The following is a 20690-nucleotide window of genomic DNA, read 5'->3' as shown; positions in this document are numbered from 1 at the left end:
CCTGATGAGAGTTGCAACATATGCAGGGCACTTTAGGATTACAGAAGGGGGCGCAGTGACTTTTTTTAAAGTCAAGAGGCAGTGAGGTGAGAGGGTAGGTCTAGAGGGGAGAGTCTGTAAATCGAGCCTTGAAGGCAGGGTTTGAAAGACAAGCAAAGGAGAAGGAAGGGAATCCCGGGAGGGACATGATGAGCAGGGGCACAGAGATGGGAAAGGAAGAGCAGGCAAGGGGTCGGGACGTGACCCGGGACTAAGTTTGCACCCTGCTCTTTGCACACTGCACAGCCTCGGGGGGTGCATTCGTAGTGTGGTGTGTGACCTGCGGGTCATCCACAGCCACCTGGTTGAAGGGAGGGGTTATGGTCCCTAAGGGAAGGGAGAGGAAGCCCAGGGTGCAAGAGTATTAGGAGAGAAATGGGAAAATGGAATGTGGTATGAAAAAGACTATTATTGAATCCTAAACATTATTCAGTAGGCTTGTGTTAACATGAAAATCATGAAATTTACAAAAATCACACCAACAGTGTATACTCAGTGAAAGACAATAACATGTGCCTTTATTTATAATGGCAGGGGGGGCGGATGTGAAAAAAAACACCTGAAATTGCTTTATTTTGCATTTATGACACTCCTTAAAGTCTTGAGAACAAAGAATTGGTCAAAAATCACTGTGTGATCCATGGGTACTTCTTTAATAGAGAAGAAATTAACCATTCATACTTTCATCTACAGAAAGAGATTAACTTAATATTGCAATTCTAAAATCCTTCACAATAAGGAAATCTTAAATTCTCATGGAGGGGGAAAAAGGGGAGAGACAGAAAATCATCTAGAACAGTGTTTCCCAAATTTGGCTATTTTCACAGACATACTTTTTGTGGGGAGGGGCATACAGGTTTTCTATGTAACATTTAAATGTTTGTTTTCCTCTGTGTGTCATCTAAACAATACACGCTTGTTCAGGATTCCCTGGACACCATCTGACCTAACAGTGTTGCCGTATGATCACCGCACCTACATTTAGACCTCTGATCCCTGTAGCAGAAAGTGAAGGCCAACTGTGCTTAACTTTTTACGTGGTTTCTCTCAGATTGAGAGACAGAACAGAGAGAACTGTCAAACATTTCCTGTGAGATCTGTGAGTTGTCAGGGTTCGGGGCAGAGGTTCACAGCAGTGACTCTCGAAGCCGAAAGGGGTGGGGTGGGGTGGGGTGGAGATGGTGGCCTGGGAAGACACCTTTTGAAAAAGCACATTCAGAATGCCTGTTGATTTCATAATACAAATTCTAGAAAGTCAGACTCAAGAAAATAATTTTCAGGCAGTAGTAGAAAACCAACTGTAGCTTCATGCTTGGGCACCTGAGATACACTTGGTTGAGAAACACTGGCGTTAGAGGTAGAGGCATCCCAGCTTGAGGAGAACACTTGGTAAGAACATGTGCCAAAGAGAAGGACCATCTTTTGGGTCAGTGAGTGAATCCTAAGCATATCTTATCATGGTCCCTGGGAACCCAAAGGGCCAGTCCACAAGAAACCCGAGACATCCATCAGACTGCTCAGACCTGTTATTTTGAGCAAGTTGGTCCCTTTTTAATACTGAGTCAAAAGAAGCTGTTGACTTCCCTCCCCTTTTATTGAGGTTAACATATTTCAGAATTTTAAGTAAACAGGTGCTGTAACTGGGTACAGTCGCCCCAGGTCCATCCTCCAGGAACTGTCATTATCTGCAATGCCATCCTGTCCCCAAGGGGGATATCAGCCTGGGTCTGCTCTGCTAGGAAGAAAAAAATACAAAGATTTGGATCTCCTTAGAAAGAACAATTCCCCTCATTTCTCTTTCATTATTAGAACACTGACTCTTGCTATTTAAACACAATCGGTTACAGATGGTCTTGAAGTGCAAGTTGCCAGTGGAATACTAAGAGCATAATATGCTGAAGGGCAGTGCAGCTAAAGAGATCTGGCGAATATGGGGGACTCTGATACCCACCACAGCCTAGAGGTTGGGGGGGATGGTATTTCCCACCTTCCCCAGAAAGGCACAAGTTTTCTTTCATTCTTAATCTAAACCTGAATTGCTAAAAAGTGTATCACATAGGAGACATTTGGCACCGCACAGGGTGAGGCCAGAAAGCTAACCCAGACAGACAGAGTCTGTTTACTTGCTGGGATAAAGTTGTAGAACTGTAATTCAAGATTTGTAAAGCTGACTGTTTGCTTTGAAAGGGATTCGGTTGTGCTTTTCAGACCTTGTGTTTTCACTTCTGTGGCTATTCTGAGTAATCCCTGCAAACTCTGTACTCATTGCTCAGGGGTTAATTATTAATTAGTGGGCAATAAATACCCTTCAAAGAACATTTTAATTTGAACACCTGAAGTTTCTCCTTTGGCTTAAAAAACAAACAGTCTTTCCACAGATGAGTCAGTGGAATTGGCCTGGTTCGAAGTCCTCTTGCTCCAACAAGAGCTGCAGGGAGGGGAACCCGTCAGATCCCAAAGGGATCTTGATTCCTTTCTGAAGAATCCATCACCCTGTGGTTTTCCATCCAGTCAAAGATCTCCTTTAGGTTACAACTTAAGAAAACTGGTTAGTCATTTCGGAAGCCAATAGAATTGCATTGGCTTTGCAGGGTAAACACAGGTACAGCAGAAATTACCTTGGTTTCACGTTGCACTTAGGAGGTTTCAGGCTGTTTCCCATGGCCTGTGAGCTCCGGCCGCTGCCCACATTTGCTACTGTTAATACCTTCGCTTCTCACTGCCCTTCACTCAGTCTGCTCTTGCTTGCTTTGGGTTCCTTGAATATTCCATACTTGTCACCTCAGGACCTTTCTACTTTCTATTCCTTCTGCCTGAAAAGCTCTTCTGCCTAGCATTATATGGTTGTCTCCTTCTTGTCAATCAGGTCTTGGCTCAGCCAGCCCCTCGGAAAAAGGCCTTTCCTCCCCACGTTAGCTCAGGTTGCCCCCTACCCCCCTGCCATGTTCTATCAGATTATTCACTTGTTTCAGGCATTATTTAACTTGTTTTTGATCCGTCTCCCTCTCTAGAATATAAGTTCCATGTTATCTTTTGTTCACCTCTGTATTTCCAATGTCTGGTACAGTGTCTGGCCCATAGTAAGTGCTAAATAAATATTTGTTAAACGAAGGTTGAGTGAAAAGCTTTCCTCCCATTGATGCACTTAATCTGTTTGTAAAAGGGAAACTGGTACATGAGATCACAGTTCCCCAAATCACCCCCAAATCACTCTTTGCCTATCTTGGGTGCCTTCCTAGATTGTAATAAAACATGGTAGTAGAATTCCACCATCTTTCAGTGTCCTGGCCCAGAGTCTCACCTGTCACTCACCTCTAATTATTGCAGAGCTCCAATTTGCTTTAGCCGTGTCAACAGTTCCCCTCTCTCATGCATATTTACTAGATCAGTGCATCCACCTATGCACTCTTGACCGATGAAGACCCGAGGTACCTAAGAAAGCAAACCAACCAGGACTTTTAGGGAACTTTATCATTAGGTTAGACGCTTTTATCATTCTCTGAATATTCCCCATGGTCTAAAGCTTTTCAAATCACTTTACAACCTTCTCGTGTATACTCTTTCAAGTCAGAACTTTATGAGAAGCATAACAAAGTTCACTCAAGAAGGCTTTTAAACCAAGATGCTTTTCAAATGGAATGTTCTGTGTCTGTGAGATTGTCTAACTTGTCAAAGTGATTTAAAAATTTCACTCTGCAGGAACACCTTTCCAGGAACGGGTTTTGGTTGGCTGCAGCCAGACCACCCTGACTGAACTCTGGTTTCTCTGCAGCTGGGACCACACATGCGCCCTTAAACTGAACCATGGCAACGGGAAGGAGTTTGTTAAATGCAGCTGGACAAGTATTTCCATCAGTTCTGTCCCTGACTTTTAGGCTCAAAGTTTATCAGAGTCATCTCTCTCTCTTGGGAGCTCTGCCCCCAGCTAGGGAAGAGATGATGGTGTCAGAATCGCCTTCTTTGAAATGCCTGGCCCATCATAGGCTGTTGAAGTGCCATAGCTCTGGGAGCAAAGGCATGCATCTGCTTTAGTTTTGCAGCTGGCATGGGTGGGTCACCCAAGGCCCATCGAACTGACATAGTCACTCTTCCCGCTGAGTGCATTCATCTCGAGTCAAGCTCAGGCTGCCTCCCTGCTGCTAGGTAAGGTGCATTCCAGGATTCTAGGGGGTTCCTGGAGTCCTTTCACTGTGGCTCCGACAAGTTCCAGGCCAAGGGTGTTGCAGAAAGGCTGACTGGCAGTGAAGAAACAAGCGCAGTACAGACTCCCTGAGGGGTCAGGAGCAAGCGGGTCCTCCCCCAGAACACTAGGAACATACTAGAAGGGGCAGGAGAGGTTAAGAATATTTTCAGAGCTTTTGCTTTTCCTCTGAAGGCAGTTACTCAGGTACATTTTTTTATTGAGGTATAGTTGATGTCCAGTACAAGTTTTAGGTATACAATATGGTGATTCACAATTTTTATAGATTATTTTCCACTTACAGTTACTATATAATACTGGCTATACTCTCTATATGGTAGAATATATCCCTGTAGCTTACTTTGTACATAATAGTTTGGACCTCTTAATCTCCTACCCATGCATTGCCTCTCCATCTCTCTCCTCATTAATAACCACTAATTTGTTCTCTGTGAGTTTGTTTCTTTTTTGCTATATTCACTCGTTTGTGGTGGTTTTATTAGATTCCACATATAAGTGATATCATGCAGTACTTGTCTGTCTCTGACTTGTTTCACTCGGCATAGTGCCCTGAGTCCATCCACATTGTTGCGAAGGGCACACTTTCATTCTTTGTTATGACTGAGTGGTATTCCACTGGTATACACACACCCTGTCTTCTTTATCCATTCATCTGTTCATGGACACAGGTGACTTCCGTATCTTGGAAATGGTAAATAATGCTGCTATGAACACTGGGGTGCATGTTCAGATGATTTTTTTTTTTTTAAAGGAAGAAAGTTGAGAAAAAAGGGCTGAAATATTTCAGATAAGTCCTTACTATATTTCTATTAAAAAGGGGATCTGGGCGGAAGTAAGCTTTACAAATTAAGGCCCCCGGTTGAAAGAATCCTGCATTGCATTGCCATGGCTACTTCCTGCGTCCAGTGAGAAAGCCTGGCCGTCCGCCCCCCGCCCCCCACCCCGCACGCCTGTGTGGGAGCTTTGCATGTGGAAGCACCATCAAGGCCACACTTTTTTTTTTTTTTTAATCTTAACAAGCTGAAAGAATTTGCAGAAAGATGAGCTCAGAAACCTAAAGTTTTCCCCCTGGATCTTGGCCATTATTTTAGAGAAAATATAGCTCTTCCAGATTGTTGGGGGCCTTTTGGCTTCTGTCTCCCCAGGAACAGTTGGCTGTGGTCAGTTGCAATGGTAAAGAATCCTAATGGAATTCTAATATAATTATAACACAGGGCTCCTTCTGTGGAAAGCATTGCCTAGAGGAGTAAACTCATCTGAGCTTCAAATAAGGAAGCTTTCATTCTTTTTTTATTTTTTTAAGGGCTTTTTTTTTTTTTTTTTTTATGTGAACCGTCTTTAAAGTCTTTTTTGAGTTTGTTACAATATTGCTTCTGTTTTATGTTTTGGTTTTTTGGAGAGGAAGCATGTGGGATCTAGGCACCTGAGATCTTAGCTACTCTACCAAGCATCGAACCCACACCCCCTACATTGAAAGGCAAAGTCCCAACCATTGGACTACCAGGGAAGTGCCATGGAAGGGATGTGTTCATTCTTGAACTTCTGTTACTTTCAAAAAGAACTGAGTGATTGTCACTCCTGTTGCCTGCCCCATCTCCACCTTAGACCAGGGGGTCTGGGTTATGTTATTTGGACAGAAGCCCCTGAGGAGGAAGGAGTCCTCCCCTTAGACAGCAGTCCTCAGACCTGAACCATGCATCAGAACTGTGGTGGGCTTGTTAAAACATAGATTTCTTACTCCTCGCCACCCCACATTTATGATACAGGAGATCTGGGCAAGGGCTCAAGAATGTGCATTCTGACAAGTTCCCAGGTGACTCTCAAGGAGCATGTTTGCAAACCACAGGTTGGCACCAAGAGTGGTTCCTTCCTCCTGGGGTAACTAACTGAGGCTTTGGAAACCCACAGCTCTACGGCAGCCCCCAGCTGCGAAGGCAGTCCCTGAAACGCGATCAGATCAGATCATCCGGGCTGTCCCCAGGGCGGAGTTCTCTGCCTGCCGCCTGGCACACAAGCTGCGTGTGAGAGCTGAGAGCCTGGAGGCCCCATTGCCCTTACACCCCCTCCTCGGGGCTGGGGACAGTGACGACCACGGGAAAGCCCATCAAAGGTCCAGCAAAGGTCCGTCTAGTCAAGGCTATGGTTTTTCCAATGGTCATGTATGGATGTGAGAGTTCGACTATAAAGAACGCTTTTGAACTGTGGTGTTGGAGAAGACTCTTGAGAGTCCCTTGGACTGCAAGGAGATCCAACCAATCCATCCTAAAGGAAATCAGTCCTGAATGTTCATTGGAAGGACTGATGTTGAAGCTCAAACTCCAATACTTTGGCCACCTGATGTGAAAAACTGACTCATTTTAAAAGACCCTGATGCTGGAAAGATTGAAGGCGGGAGGTGAAGGGGATGACAGAGGGTGATATGGTTGGATGGCATCACCAACTCAATGGACATGAGTTTGAGTAATATCCGGGAGTTGGTGATGGACAGGGAGGCCTGGCGTGCTGCAGTCCATGGGGTCACAAAGAGTCGGACATGACTGAGCGACTGAACTGAACTGAAAGCCCATCGGTTACCAGCTCCCTCAAAGGAAGCTGAACTTGCAGGCTCCACTAGACAGTGTGGGCGGCTGTGGTGACAAAACAGGAAGCTGTTGATGCAGCTGAGAAGGAAGAGAAGGCTCGCGCTCTGTGCCCTCCCCTCCTGGCCCACCCCCTTCTGCGGGGGAACTGAGTCTGTTACATTAAAGAAGCAGGGGACTGCCACCAGAAAAGCAAGCCTGGGAGTTCTGGGGCCCTCCTTCTGCGGGAGTTTGCTCCAGCCCCAGCCTCAGCTGAGGTGGCATCTTCTGTTCTCTCTACTAAGTCGCTTCAGTCGTGTCCGACTCTGTGCGACCCCGTGGACTGTAGCCCGCCAGGCTCCTCTGTCCGTGGGATTCTCCAGGCAAGAGTGCTGGAGTGGGTTGCCATTCCCTTCTCTAGGGGACCTTCCTGACCCGGGGCTCGAACTTGCCTCTCTTACGTGTCCTGCATTGGCAGGCGGGTTCTTGACCACTAGTGCCACCGTGTTGTTCAGAGGCTGCTACTCAGCTGATTGCCAGCCCTCTGCACCTCCTGGGCTGCTCCCGGGTACGGTTCCTTTCTCACCGGAACTGGTGCTGTAACCCCCAGAGGTCCCCAGCTTCGGTCCTCATCCTGGCCTTCCCACAGCCTCTCTCCCCACAGCCACTGGACTGACCCTTTCAAAATCAAGTCAGGCAGGATTACTCCTCTGCTCCAAACCCTTCAGCGGCATCTCATCTACATGCCTGGTCCATGTGTGATGGCTTGAAAGGCCCTGCCTACCTATTCCTCATGATCTCAGAACACACCCGCTCCTAACTCACAATGTTCCACCCACTCAGGCCTCCTTGCCAGGCAGACTTCTACCCCAGGACCTTAGCACTTGCTGTTCCCACTGCCTGGAATGTCCTACACCTGCACTTCTGCATGCCTTGCTCCCTCAGTCCCTTTAGAGACCTCTGCAAAACCAGTGAGACCCTGCGGGCTCCATTTAAAACTGTACCTTGCTGCCTACTGCCTACCTCCGTTTCCTACCTGGCTTCTCCATACCACGCATCACTTACCACCTTCTAACATACTACTTTATCTATGGCATTTACTAGAATGTAAGTTCCACAAAGGCAGGGATTTTTGTTTGCTCTGTTCATGGCAGTATTTCCAGTGTTCAGAAAAGTGCCTAGAACAGTAGGTGCTTAAAAATATTTGTTGTATTCAGCAAAAGTATACTTCAAAAGCAAAGGTGAAAAACGTTCGCACACAAAAATGAAGCAAATTTGTTGCCCAAAGTTCTGCCTTGTGAGGAATGTTCAAAGGCACCCTTCAGAGAGAAGGAAAATGACAGAGGTCAGGAAACTTGGATTTACATAAAGAAAGAACGTATTTTGGGAAGAATAAGTGAAAGCACTGATCTGGGAACTGTGGCTGCAGTGAAACCAAAACCAGTGTCTCCAAGTTGGTGGCCTGATTGAAGTCTTGTGTTTCTGCCATCAATCAAGTCCCCCTGGGCTGCTGCTGTTTGCAGAGCACCTCAGCACAGCAAGATAGCGACCGTTCTTAAGGTTTCCAGTCTCTGAATAGAAAGCCTTCACTGGTAAGGATGGTGAAGTTATATGTCTTTAAAAGATTTGTTCTCCCCTTGGAGGAATGTCAGGACTTGAGAACCTTTGAAAGGTATCTTGAAAAATTCAAAAACAAACTTTGAAAGATCACTAGAAGAAAAAGTGTTAGCTTTACAATGCATTGGGGGTGAAAAAAAGTTGTTGAATGGTTGTGTGAAGAGGTTTGTTTTTCCTGCTAGAGGATAGGTGCTGCTGGTTGAAAGGTGTGGCTCCCAAACCTTGTTGCAAATTGGAATTACCTTTTTGGTTTTTTGAGGGGAGATACATTCTATTTTGACTTCCAGATATTTTGAGGTGTAACTGACAAATCTGTGTGTATTTAAGGTGTACAATGTCAGGGTCTGATACACAGATACACTGAAAAGATTATTGCAGTCAAGTTAATTTACATAGCCATCACCTCACAGCTACTATCTGCACGTGTGTGTCGTGAGAACACTTAAGTTGTAATCATAGCAAATTGCAAGCCTACATTTCACCCCCAGCACTTACTCCTCTTACAGCTCCACGTTTGTATTCATGTCCTAGGGATCTTTAAAACTACTGATGCCCTTCTGCCCCCTCTCCTGTGGGACTTAATTGGCATGGGGTCTGACTGGGGCATTGGGAGTTTTGTTTTTTTCTAAGTTCCCCAGGTGATTCTGACTTCCCTTGTAGCACACACAGTTGGTAAAGAATCTGCCTGCAATGCAAGAGACCTGGGTTTGATCCCTGGGACAGGAAGATCCCCTGGAGAAAGGAATGGCAACCCACTCCAGTATTCTGGCCTGGAGAATCCCATGGACAGAGGAGCCTGGCGGGCTACAGTCCATGGGGTCGCAGCAGTCTGACACGACTTAGCAACTGAACCACCACCACAGGTGATTCTAATGTGCAGCAACACTTGGGAACTGCCGGCCCCACGGGGTCCCTCACAGTGGGGGCCAAAGCTGTGCCCACACTGCCCTTTCCCCCTTAGGACCCAGGCAGCCTGTGTAGCTGGTGGTCCAGCCAGGCAACAAGAGGCCCTCTCGTTCTCTGCTCTAGGATCTCCCTAAGACCAAGGGTCCTCAGCTCCCAGTGGGGGCCCTGGAAGCAGTAGGGTTTTGCCTCCCTCTGTACCAGAATGCTGATTTCTGATTGGAGCAGTGGGGATAAATGGCCTCCCAGGCTTCCCCTTGAGAACCCAGGAAAAAACACCATCAAATTCAAACTAAACCTCAACTAGGACATGTGTGTCTGCAAACACTGTATCCTAGAATGTGCATCCCGAAAGGGAGCTGGTGGGACATGATCTGCCCCCACGCTCCCACCCCAGCACCTGCGCTGATCTGGTGGCCTGGCTGGCTGGCCATTACACCAGAAGCCCTGGGTGCTAAGAAAGAGGAAGTCCTTTCACACAGAGGAGAGAGGGCGTTAGGGGCCCCCGCTGTCTACTCAAAGCAAAAGGGCTGTGGAGGTCACCTCCTCTGGTCTGGTGTTGCAGCCAAGGGGTATCCTGAGGGTCACAGGTGGGGTGACTTGCCAGGATCACACAGCAAGCCACTGTGAGAGCCTGTCCGGAACTCTGGCCTCTGACCTCCATAACTCGACAGGCCTGGAAATATCCCGTCATTTAGGTCAAGGAGCCACAAGGAGCCATTAGGTTTTTTTTTTCCCCCAGTGGGAGGAATGAGATAAGATACGGAAGAAGGAGCAAATTTAAGGTTAAAGAGAGCCCAGAGGAAAAGACTGAAAGACAGCAAATGCCACTGGGCCCTGTGAACCCAGAGGAAAGAGTGCTCTGGGTTCTTGCACAACAGCAGACACGGAGGGCTCACCCGTGGCCCCTCCACCCGTCCTTCCACCGCCCAGCCCTGCACGCTCAGGCTGTCCGTGCCGAAAACAAAGACTGCAGAGAGATCCTCGGCGGCGGCGATTCCGGGACACAGCTGCCGGCCGGCCCGCCCGCCCTGACGCCCAGCACGGGTCAGCTGCGCGCCCTTGTCCCGTCCCATGGGCCGAGGTCCGCTGCCCATTCAAGGAAGCGGTTCTTGTCTCAGGCGCCCTCCCCCACACCCGCTCAGAGCGACGGAGCCCTAGCGGTGTCCCCGAGGAAGGCACGGGCCACCCCAGTCACAGACAAAGGCATCTGGGAGCCTTCCCCACCCCCCCCGCCCCCAGTCCCCCCAGCCTTTGAGCAGGAGACCCCAGGCTTACCGTTCTGGCTCCGGTGAGCTGCTGCAAGTAATCTTGAATCTCACTGGTGTCACCGGCGGCTGTGATATCGACAAATTCCAAAAGCCCTTGTTTGAAGGGCAGTTGGCTGAGAAGCTCCTGAGTCTTTCTGCAGTAGGGGCAGGTGGGCTTGATGAACACGACCACCTTCCCAGGCTGGATCTTGCTGTCGACGAAAGCTTGAGCCATGCTGCCTCCCTCCGGGAAGGACACCTCGACTGCAGGTAGAGCTCGGGAGTAAAAGCCGTGGCCGACCAGCTGGCTCTCATTTAAAGGAACCTCCCTGGAGGAGGAGTTTGCCCCCACGGCGTGCTCCATATTTAAAGGGCCAGCCCTGAAAGTCATTTCAGTTTGGAGCAATCCACCAGCTAGAGCTTTGGAGCATGAACTGCTACATCACGGGGTGTCATTGTCCCCAGCTCTTTCAGGGGCGCCACTCTGGAGAAGAAAACAGAGCCAGCTCACTCTCTGGAGAGTTTGAAGCGTGCAGACCAGCTCCAGGGAGGGAGCCCGAGCAGGCAGGCAGGCAGGCAGGCACCTCTTAGAGTCAGTTCTTATTGTCTCTCAGGGCTTCCCTGTAGCTCAGTCGGTAAAGAATCTGCTTGCAATGCGGGAGACCTGGGTTCTATCCCTGGGTTGGGAAGATACCCTGGAGAAGGGAAAAGTGAAGGGAAAGGCTACCCACTCTAGTATTCTGCCCTGGAGAATTCTATGGCCTGCATACTCTATGGGGTCACAAAGAGTCGGACAGGACTGAGCCGCTTTCACGTCACTTATTGTCTCTCAGAGACACAGTTTCTAAAAATACACACAAACAGCATTATTCAAGAAGCAGAATGCACTGAAATCTATTTAGAAGTGAAAATCAGATTATGACTTTGCGTCTAGTCTTGCCTGCCCTGTTTGTTGGCACTGTTTGATGGAATTGCTCCCCCAGCTTCAAACATCTGGAGATTGCACAGAAGAATCTGGCCCTGTGGCCTCTCCCTGAAAAGTCAGGTCACCTTCAAGAGAGGCAGCAGCTGGAGCTGGGGCGAGGTTGTCCTTGGAGGGGGCAGAAGCTGGCTCCCAGCTGGCTCACATTCTTCATCCATAAGCTTTTGAGTCTGTGATCCTCGAACAGCAGTTTGGCGTGGAAGTGAATTCTAGCACAAACCCTAATTTCAAACTGCAGATCCAGTGAGGGTCTTTTTCTCTGTTTGATCCCTTTGTTGTCACTGTTTGTGAGTCTGAGTGGTGTTCAGTTCAGTCGCTCAGTCATGTCTGACTCTTTGTGACCACATGGACTGCAGCATGCCAGGCCTCCCTGTCCATCACCAAGTCCCGGAGTTTACTTGAACTCATGTCCATCAAGTCAGTGATGCCATCCAACCATCTCATCTTCTGTCGTCCCCTTCTCCTCCTGCCTTCAATCTTTCCCAGCATCAGGGTCTTTTCCAATGAGTCAGCTCTCCACATCAGGTTGCAAAAGTATTGGAGTTTCAGCTTCAGCAGCAGTCCTTCCAATGATTAGTCAGAACTGAGTTCCTTTAGGATGGACTGGTTGGATCTCCTTGCAGTCCAAGGGACTCTCAAGACTCTTCTCCAACACCACAGTTCAAAAGCATCCATTCTTTGGTGCTCAGCTATCTTTAGAGTCCAACTCTCACATCCATACATGAGTACTGGAAAAACCATAGCCTTGACTAGACGGACGTTTGTTGGCAAAGTAATGTCTCTGCTTTTTAATATGCTGTCTAGGTTGGTCATAACTTTTCTGCCAAGGAGGAAGTGTCTTTTAATTTCATGGCTGCAATCACCATCTGCAGTGATTTTGAAGCCCCCAAAAGTAAAGTCTGTCACTGTTTCCATTGTTTCCCCATCTACTTGCCATGAAGTGGTGGGACCAGATGCCAGCTATTGTCACTGCGAGCCTGAGTGGTGTAATAACTCCCTTGTTTCACATTCCCCTGAGGACCTGCTGCTCTGTCCTGTGGGGCCCACGCTCCCGAGTGGGGTGAGTAATGCCCTTTGTTCTAGGGCCAGTCCTGACCCCTCTGTGTGCGGTAAGTTAAATAAACAAAACAGGGACAACCACCTCCTCTAGAAGTGGACTCTCCTTTTCCCCCATGAAGTTTTACACGGAAACTCGGGCTGCAGGTCAGACCTGTACGCTCAGTGATTGTCACGGAGCGTGACTAAGAGAAGGAAAGAAAACTGACTCCTGGAAGCAGCTCTCATTCTTCCTAAAATTACGTGGCCAAACAGAAACCCAGACTCTGAGTCACAGAGAGGGACTCTAAGTGACGTCTCTGTCACTGGAAAGAATGTGCTACAGGCATGCGGGCTGAGGCGACTGGTTCTCGTCAGGCTTGGGACTTCCCAGCCCACAGCTTCGTTCTCTCTGGAGTAAGCTCCCGGCAGAGTCCTTGTCATCTGCCTCCATCTCCTTCTTTTCACTTGGACTCCTGCGGCCAGGCCCCTGGCTGAAGCCCAGGGTCTCCTCAGGGCTCACCTGCCCGAGGGTCCTCAGCTCACCTTGCACCCCGTGTTTCCCTCAGACCCGCTCTCCTCTCCGCGTCTGGGGTCACCTCTCTCTGTCCTGCTGGCTCCGTCTCCTCAGCCTGTGACTCTGGGCAAGTTGCTCCCTTGTTTCAAACCACCACCTTCTGTCTCTTTAAACCTTCCTGCCCTCTCCCCTAACAGCCAGCTATTGTAGTACTTGCTGTTATGTTTGCCATCTGGACTTCACCCACGTGCCACCCTCTCCTCTCCTCGATGCAATCTGACCTCCTTATCAACCGTTCTGCTGAAACGCCTTTGGCCAACATCGATCCTGACCGCCAAGTTGCTGAATCACCTTGTAGCCAGGTGTCCTGCCTGGGACCATCCCAGAAGTGTGGGTGTCGAGTTTTTTGGTAAACTGGTGGAGTGAAACTCCCAAAGGATCTGTTTGTGTAGGGTCCCTGGGGGTGTTGGGTCCCTGGGGCAGAAATCAGGGTGCAGGGAGGTGGTGGTGGGCCTGTGTTGTCTGCCCTAGAGCTCAGGCCCAGGACGGATAGCCACAGGACACAGACGAAAAAGGCCTTTTCATGAGACGTGGAACACAGATGGCACAGAAGGGGCTTCTCCACTTGGCAGACAGTGCTGTGGCTTCGCCTCAGGGAGGAATTCAGAGCATAGCATACTCTATTGCCTTGTCATGAGAGTTTGTAGCTTTGGCACATGGGGAGATGGAACCCATGGATATTGGGAACAGTTCAGGGCAGGGAGCCACCACGGGAGCTGCCATCCCCAAGTGCCGTGGACATCAAGATGGGGTGTGTGGGGACCAGACACGAGGACTCTCGGTGGGCTTGTGCGCGACATACCTAGGCACTCCCAGAAACGCTGAGAAGCTCGGACTTCTTTCAAGGGAGTGGAGATGCTGCTCTGCAGATAGTTGGCAGTGAGCTAGTGATACATGTGAAATATGAAATACGGGCTGCTACTATTAATGTGATCTCATTTGTACCGCAGGCTGACAAGGGTGGGGACAGTTTGGCCCACAAATGAGCGTTTCTCAGGCTCTTTTGCTTACTTGCCACTTTGCAGGATTTGACTCTGTAGATCACTCCCTGTCACGCCTGTCTCCCTTCCCCGCCAGCTCCCTTCTTCCTAATATCACATGCAACTTGATCTCTCTTTTCTTCCTGTATCCCTGGGTATTCTGTCTCAGCTTCTGCCTCAGGAATTTTGCCTACACGTGCGGTATATCCTGGGGCTTGCACTGCTTTTCACTCTGTGTATACCCTCTGTGGAAGATTTCATCTGCATGCATGGCTCCAGCTATCACCTTTTTGTTGACGAGTTCCACGTTTACTTTTCTTGTCGGGAACTCTTTCCTGAGCCTCAGGAATGGATCATTCATTGCCTACCGAGAAGACCCACCTGGGGTTCCTCAGCATCTCAGCCTCAGTGTGACCAAGATGGAAGCCACCCTTTCCTCTTCCAAATACCTGCTCATCCTCCCAGGGTACCATCATCTACCTGCAGGGCAGAAACCTGGGAGGCATCTTGACCGTGGCTTCTTCACCTGTCCCCTGCTTTTTGTTTTGCAGAGTCACCAAACTCTAACAGCGAAGCTGAATCTGAGCCGTTGCCACGCTTCCACTGCTCACACTTTCATTGCTTTGAACTTGCTCCTCTCTCGGTCCAGAGTGACCCTGACCCGCCTTTCTTTCTGCGCGGCTGACTTCTCTGGTCCAGCACTATCCAGATCATGTGTAGAGCCCTCTGGGAAGACCCCTGGACACAGCGCTCTTTTCCCCACTGGGTTGAGTGCCCCTTGGCTGAGTTCACACAACTTCCCATACCCTGACTCATCCCACATCATTGTTCTTTTTTTTACTCCTTTTCTGTCGTCTACAGTGAGCTTCCTGAGATCAGGGAAGGGGCTTTCATCCCCATGTTACCAGAGCCCAGATGCACACTGGTTCTTATCCATCCACCAGGGCATCCACCCTGCTGTTGTTTCGTCACTCAGTCGTGTCCGACTCTTTGCGATCCCATGGACTGCAGCACGCCAGGCCTCCCTGTCCTTCACTATCTCTCAGAGTTTGTTCAAGCTCATGTCCATTGAGTCGGTGATGCCATCCAACCACCTCATCCTCTCTCGTCCCCTTCTCCTCCTGCCTTCAATCTTTCCCAGCATCAGGGTCTTTTCCAAGGAGTCAGCTCCTCGCATCAGGTGGCCAAAGTATTGAAGCTTCAGCTTCAACATCAGTCCTTCCAATAAATATTCAGAACTGATTTCCTTTAGGATGGACTGGTTGGATCTTCTTGCAGTCCAAGGGACTCTCAAGAGTCTTCTTCAACACCACAGTTCAAAAGCATCCATTCTTTGGCCCTCAGCCTTCTTTATTGTTCAACTCTTACATCCGTACGTGACTACTGGAAAAACCATAACTTTGACTGTCCTGACCTTTATCAGCAAAATTATGTCTCTACTTTCTAGTATGCTATCTAGGTTTGTCATAGCTTTTCTTCCAAGGAGCAAGCATGTTTTTATTTCATGGCTGCAATCACTGTCTGCAGTGATTTTGGAGCCTAGGAAAATAAAGTCTGTACTGTTTCCCTTGTTTCCCCATCTATTTGCCATGAAATGATGGCACCGGATGCCGTGATGTTAGTTTTTTGAATGTTGAGTTTTAAACCAGCTTTTTCACTCTCCTACAAACATTTATTAATCAGCTGCTCTGGGCCAGACACAAAGATCCCATGCAGCCCAAGCCCTTAGGACTTTTAGCCTTGTGGTGGAGGGGAGGGCAGGGATACAGACATTGCAAATAAACCCAGTGTTAAGAGTATTCTACATGGTATAATAGAAGTCTGTATGGGCATCAGGGTAACCAAAAGAGAGTGGTTATTCTTGCCTGGAGGGTGCTTAGGGAAAGGTTGATGAAGATGAGTTAGGCTGAATCTCGAGAGAGATGCTTTTGAGTCTTCAGGGTAGGGACGTGCACTTCTGGCAGAGGGAACAGGAAACACCAGGACGACACAGAGGGCTCTTGATGTTGAGTATAGTCACATGTGGATAGAGCATTAGGGGTTTGAGGTGGGGAGTGGGGAGAGAGACAGCTGGAGAGCGTGCGGATCGTTGGGTGTCTTTTACCAAGCTGAAGAGTGAGGACTTTACATAGAGGAGTGAGGAGCCTAACGGATGTATTTCAAGCAAAGTAGATTTGCAGTTCAGTGTTCGATGAGATCAGCGCATTGTGATATCTCTCTCGTAACACACTGAGTGGCGAAACTTTGACCACAGAAGGAGTGGTAGGGCTGCTTTGAAGCAGACAAACCTTTAGAATCCTTCAAGGCTCACCCTGGGACCCGTCCTGGCTTCCACAAGGCTTGGAGTTTGCAGGGGGCAGCTCAGCAGGTGATGAGCTGTCAGTGTTCTGAGCTGCCCTCAAGACTTCCTAGACTCATCACGGCTGCACTTGGCCCTGTCTGTCTGTCTGTCTGCAGCTCTAAGGGTTCGGCTGAATGAGCCACGTTGCCAGCAGCGCTTTCCAACCTCAGACTTGTGAAGATCCCGGTTGGTGGCTGTGCCCATTTTCAGAGTCTGATCTTGTCTGATGCTCTTTCTCTCTGGATCTCTCAAGATCTGACCGCAGAGGACCAGTGTGACTCTCATTGTACACCCTTACTCCCATTTGACCACAGAGGATTCTGGCTGTCTCTTACTGTGGTCCTTTTCATACTGTTCATGGGGTTCTCAAGGCAAGGATACTGAAGTGGTCTGCTATTCCCTTCTCCAGTGGAGCACATTTTGTCAGAACTCTCCACCATGACCCGTCCATCTTGGGTGGCCCTACATGGCATGGCTTATAGTTTCACTGAGTTAGACAAGGCTGTGGTCCATGTGATCAGTTTGGTTAGTTTTCTGTGATTGTGATTTTCATTCTGTCTGCCCTCTGATGGAGAAGGATAAGAAGCTTACAGAAGCTTCCTGATGGGAGAGACTGACTGAGGGGAAAACTAGGTCTTGTTCTAATGGGCGGGGCCATGTTCAGTAAACCTTTAATCCAATTTTCTGTTGATGGGCGAGGCAGGTTCCCTCCCTGTTGCTTGACCCGAGGCCAAATTATGGTGGAGGTAGTGAAGATGATGGTGACCTCCTTCGAAAGGTCCATGCAGTCTGTGCTACCCTCAGTGCCCCCGACCCTGCAGCAGGCCACTGTGGAAAGCCAGAGCTGGGGATGAGGAAGGGCAAATACTGCCCTCTTATCCACAATGTGAGCAGCTAAGAGACATTTTGTTGCCCCTCCCAGTCCCCAGTCTTGAAAAAGGCGGGAGGAGAGAGATACCATTGAGGTGATCATGTGTCCTCTCCAAGGGCAGAGCGAAGGAGCAGATATGGAGGTCCCTCCCAGCCAGCAGTGCTGGGCTTGTGTGGTGGGCTTGGAGCTGATATGAGATTGGAATTATAAACTAGAGTAACTAAAGGTGAACAGAAAGCTCTGGAATCTGTTCATCTTCTTCCCACCCTGTAGAGAAGGGAGATTGGACAGAGCACCGTAATAACTCATAATCAGTGGAAAAAACACTCCAGGTTAGCTTCCTGCAGCTTCGTATATTTAAATATATAGAGACTATCTCTCAGTCGTGTCTGACTCTTTGTGACCCCCATGGACTGTAGCCCACCAGGCTCCTCTGTCCATGGGGCTTTTCCAGGCCAGAATACTGGAGTGGGTTGCCATTTCCTCCTCCAGACTGTCTCTGGGCTTCTCAGGTAGCAGGATGGTAAAGAATCAGCCTGCTAATGAAGCAGGAGATGTGGGTTCAATCCTTGGGATGGGAAGATCCCCTAGAGAAAGAAATGGCAACCCACTCCAGTATTCTCAGCTGGAGAATCCCACGGACAGGGGAGCCTGGTGGGCTGCAGTCCACAGGGTCACAGAGTCAGGTGTGACTGAGCTGGCGTGCACAGAGTGTCTCTAGAGGTATGCATCAGAAATGGGGAGCAGAGCCTGACTTTGGGGGGAAGTGGACTTGGGACTGAATGCGGGTCAGGGATGAGAGGAAACCTGCTTCCTGTGTACCCTTTGCAGTGTTTTTTTTTTTTGTCTGCTTGTTACTGTGTGAGTATATTACACAGAATTGGCAGAAGGCACGCCCGAAGCAGTCAGAGAAGAGTGGTGGAAGAAGTGGCAATGGGACCCTTAGATCTCAGAAAAAGTTGGCCTGTTTCGCCTCTTTAAGGGATCAGGTTCACAGAGGTGCAAACGCCAAATTCCTTTCTGCCCTAGCAGGGACAGGGTGCAGGGCTGGTGGAGGCTACTCTGCACCCAGCTTGTTCCTGAGAAGCAGAAGAGGTGAGGATGAGCCTGCATGCTCACCCACAAGCCACGTGCTGGAAGCCGGGGACAGAAGAGGGACTGCAGGGCTCAAGCCCTCCATCTGCGCGTCCTGCACCTGGAGCAATTTCTCACCCACACCCTGGATCATGAGGACATTCCCGAAGGCTTGGAACCTGACCTCGGTCTCCTATTTAAATGGATCTCCTGCAAGTGCTTGTCCAGAAAATCTCACCACGTGCAATGATGAGTCAACGAGAAGGAGCCAGCACGAGATCTGTGTACAGACAATGCAAGAGGAAAAGTCTGGAAGCCGGAAGAGAGGCAGTGTCCACAACATTACAAAGAGTACGTATGAGGATTCTGCTCATGATATTGTTGGTGAAAGCATCAACCACCACCCTAAATCCTGAGAACAACCCAAACACTCATGAGCTGTTGTTGAGTTGCTAAGTCGTCTCTGACTCATTGCAACCTCATGGACTGTATGTAACCAGGCTCCTCTGCCCATGGGGTGTCCCAGCAGGAATACTGGAAAGAAAGTGAAAGTGTTAGTCACTCAATCATGTGCAACTCTTTGTGACCCCCTGGACTATAGCCCACCAGATCCCTCTGTGCATGGGATTCTCCAGGCAAGAATACTGGAGTTAAAAAAAAAAAAAAAGAATACTGGAATGGGTTTCGAATTTCCTTCTCCAGGGGATCTTCCCAACCCAGGGATCAAACCTGCATCTCCTGCATTGCAGGTGGATTCTTTACCACTGAGCCACCGGGAGAACTTTGAGAATGACCCAAACACATAAATAAGGAAGTAATTACACAAATCATGATAATCTACATAACTGACTTGAAAGCCTTAAAAATAGCAAGTTATATATGTGTTCCTAAAAAAGGTCTTCAAGATATATAATTTTAAGTGATTTATATAGGCAATAAGACAACATATTGCAAAATTCTAATAATACAGATTGGTGTTAGTATACAGTAAAAGGAAAGTTGTTCCTTCACCCTGATGTCCCAGCTGCTAAGATCCTCTCACTGGGAGCAGCCACTGTTCCCAGATACTTGTGCCTGGTTATCTTAATGAACTTTTTAAAAAACTAAGGTCAGAACAGCATGTGATTCTATTTGCATAAAATTTTAAAGTATATATATATGTGTGTGTGTGTGTGTGTGTGTGTGTATGTATGTATATAAAATATATCATATATGTAATGTATAATATGTATATATATACATACACACTGGAGAAGGAAATGGCAACCCACTCCAGTATTCTTGCCTGGAGAATCCCATGGACAGAGGAGCCTGGTGGGCTACAGTCCATGGGGTCACAAAGAGTCAGGCATGACTAAGTGACTAACACACACACACACACACAATACAGTATAAAAGCAATATATATTGTTTTTCTGAAAAGCAACTCAGGACCCTATTAATCAATCAATCAATTAATTTCTACAGTCATCTTTAGTGACATGACCAGCAGTCAGATGAGGGTTTGGTAACCTGATCAAGTCGGTAGTATTTTATTTTGAAAACATTTTAAATTATAAGACACATTCTCCCTGTAAGAGTTTCAAACAATATAAAATTATCTGAAGTCACAGTGATCACTATTCAGGTGGCCGTCTGAGGCCGACCCGGCAGAAAAAGTAGGATGCCGGCCAAGAACCGGCAAGGACTGGTGGCACTCGAGGCCCCGGGCAGAAGTGCCGTGGTAAAGCTGCGGGAGGGGGTGTCTAAGCTGCCCCGGCGGCACGGGCCTCCTGGGGTGCAGTTCGGTCTCACGCTGCACGGGGCTGACCTCTATGAACAGGCTAGAGTGGGAATGATGGGCATGACTTCGGAGTTAGGACTTCCAGGACACTGCGCTTCTGCCTTGCTTTCTCCTGGATCCGTCGCTGTGCCTACAGCTGCGCTGTGAGCCCCGCTCAGGCCGTTCCGCGTACCAGTCCGGGAGGCATAGACCTGGTGGTCCAGTCCGCAGCCGTGGACTGAGCCGTCTGGGGGGCGCGTCCTGCAGCCCAGCTTCAGGTAGCCGCGGCCTCAGCCAGCACCTCGGCTGCAGCCTCATGAAGGCCTGGGCCAGCCAACTGTCCGTGGACTCCTCACCCTCACACGCTGCATTGAAATAATATAATAAATGCCTGCGGTTGCAGGCAGATACGTTTGGGGGCAATTTGCTGTGCTGCGATGGAGATCTGGTAAGCAGGCCGAGGCACCCAGGGCTCATCCCGCAGGCAGCAGGGGGACTTG

At 48.8% G+C, this 20690-nt stretch overlaps 1 protein-coding gene across 2 annotated transcripts; it reads right to left on the bottom strand.

Annotated features, from left to right (window-relative positions):
* Nucleotides 1-530: 530 nt before the first annotated feature.
* GLRX (glutaredoxin) lies at nucleotides 531-10886 on the bottom strand. 2 transcript variants are annotated; one of them, XM_043464612.1, is made up of 3 exons: nucleotides 10597-10886; nucleotides 3352-3471; nucleotides 531-1774 (listed from the first exon to the last, which is right to left on the bottom strand). In XM_043464612.1, exons 1-2 carry the CDS (start codon nucleotides 10801-10803, stop codon nucleotides 3358-3360), a joined length of 321 nt encoding a protein of 106 aa, XP_043320547.1. In that variant the 5' UTR covers nucleotides 10804-10886; the 3' UTR covers nucleotides 531-1774; nucleotides 3352-3357. The 2 variants fall into 2 exon arrangements, with proteins under 2 accessions (XP_043320547.1, XP_043320546.1); XM_043464611.1 differs by having other exon boundaries at nucleotides 531-1771; nucleotides 10597-10884.
* Nucleotides 10887-20690: the final 9804 nt, after the last annotated feature.

This window comes from Cervus canadensis, chromosome 4 (genome assembly GCF_019320065.1).
Source record: "Cervus canadensis isolate Bull #8, Minnesota chromosome 4, ASM1932006v1, whole genome shotgun sequence".
NCBI lineage: Eukaryota > Metazoa > Chordata > Mammalia > Artiodactyla > Cervidae > Cervus > Cervus canadensis.
Note: the sequence above shows the minus strand (reverse complement) of the source record. Positions and strands in the feature narration are given on the sequence as shown.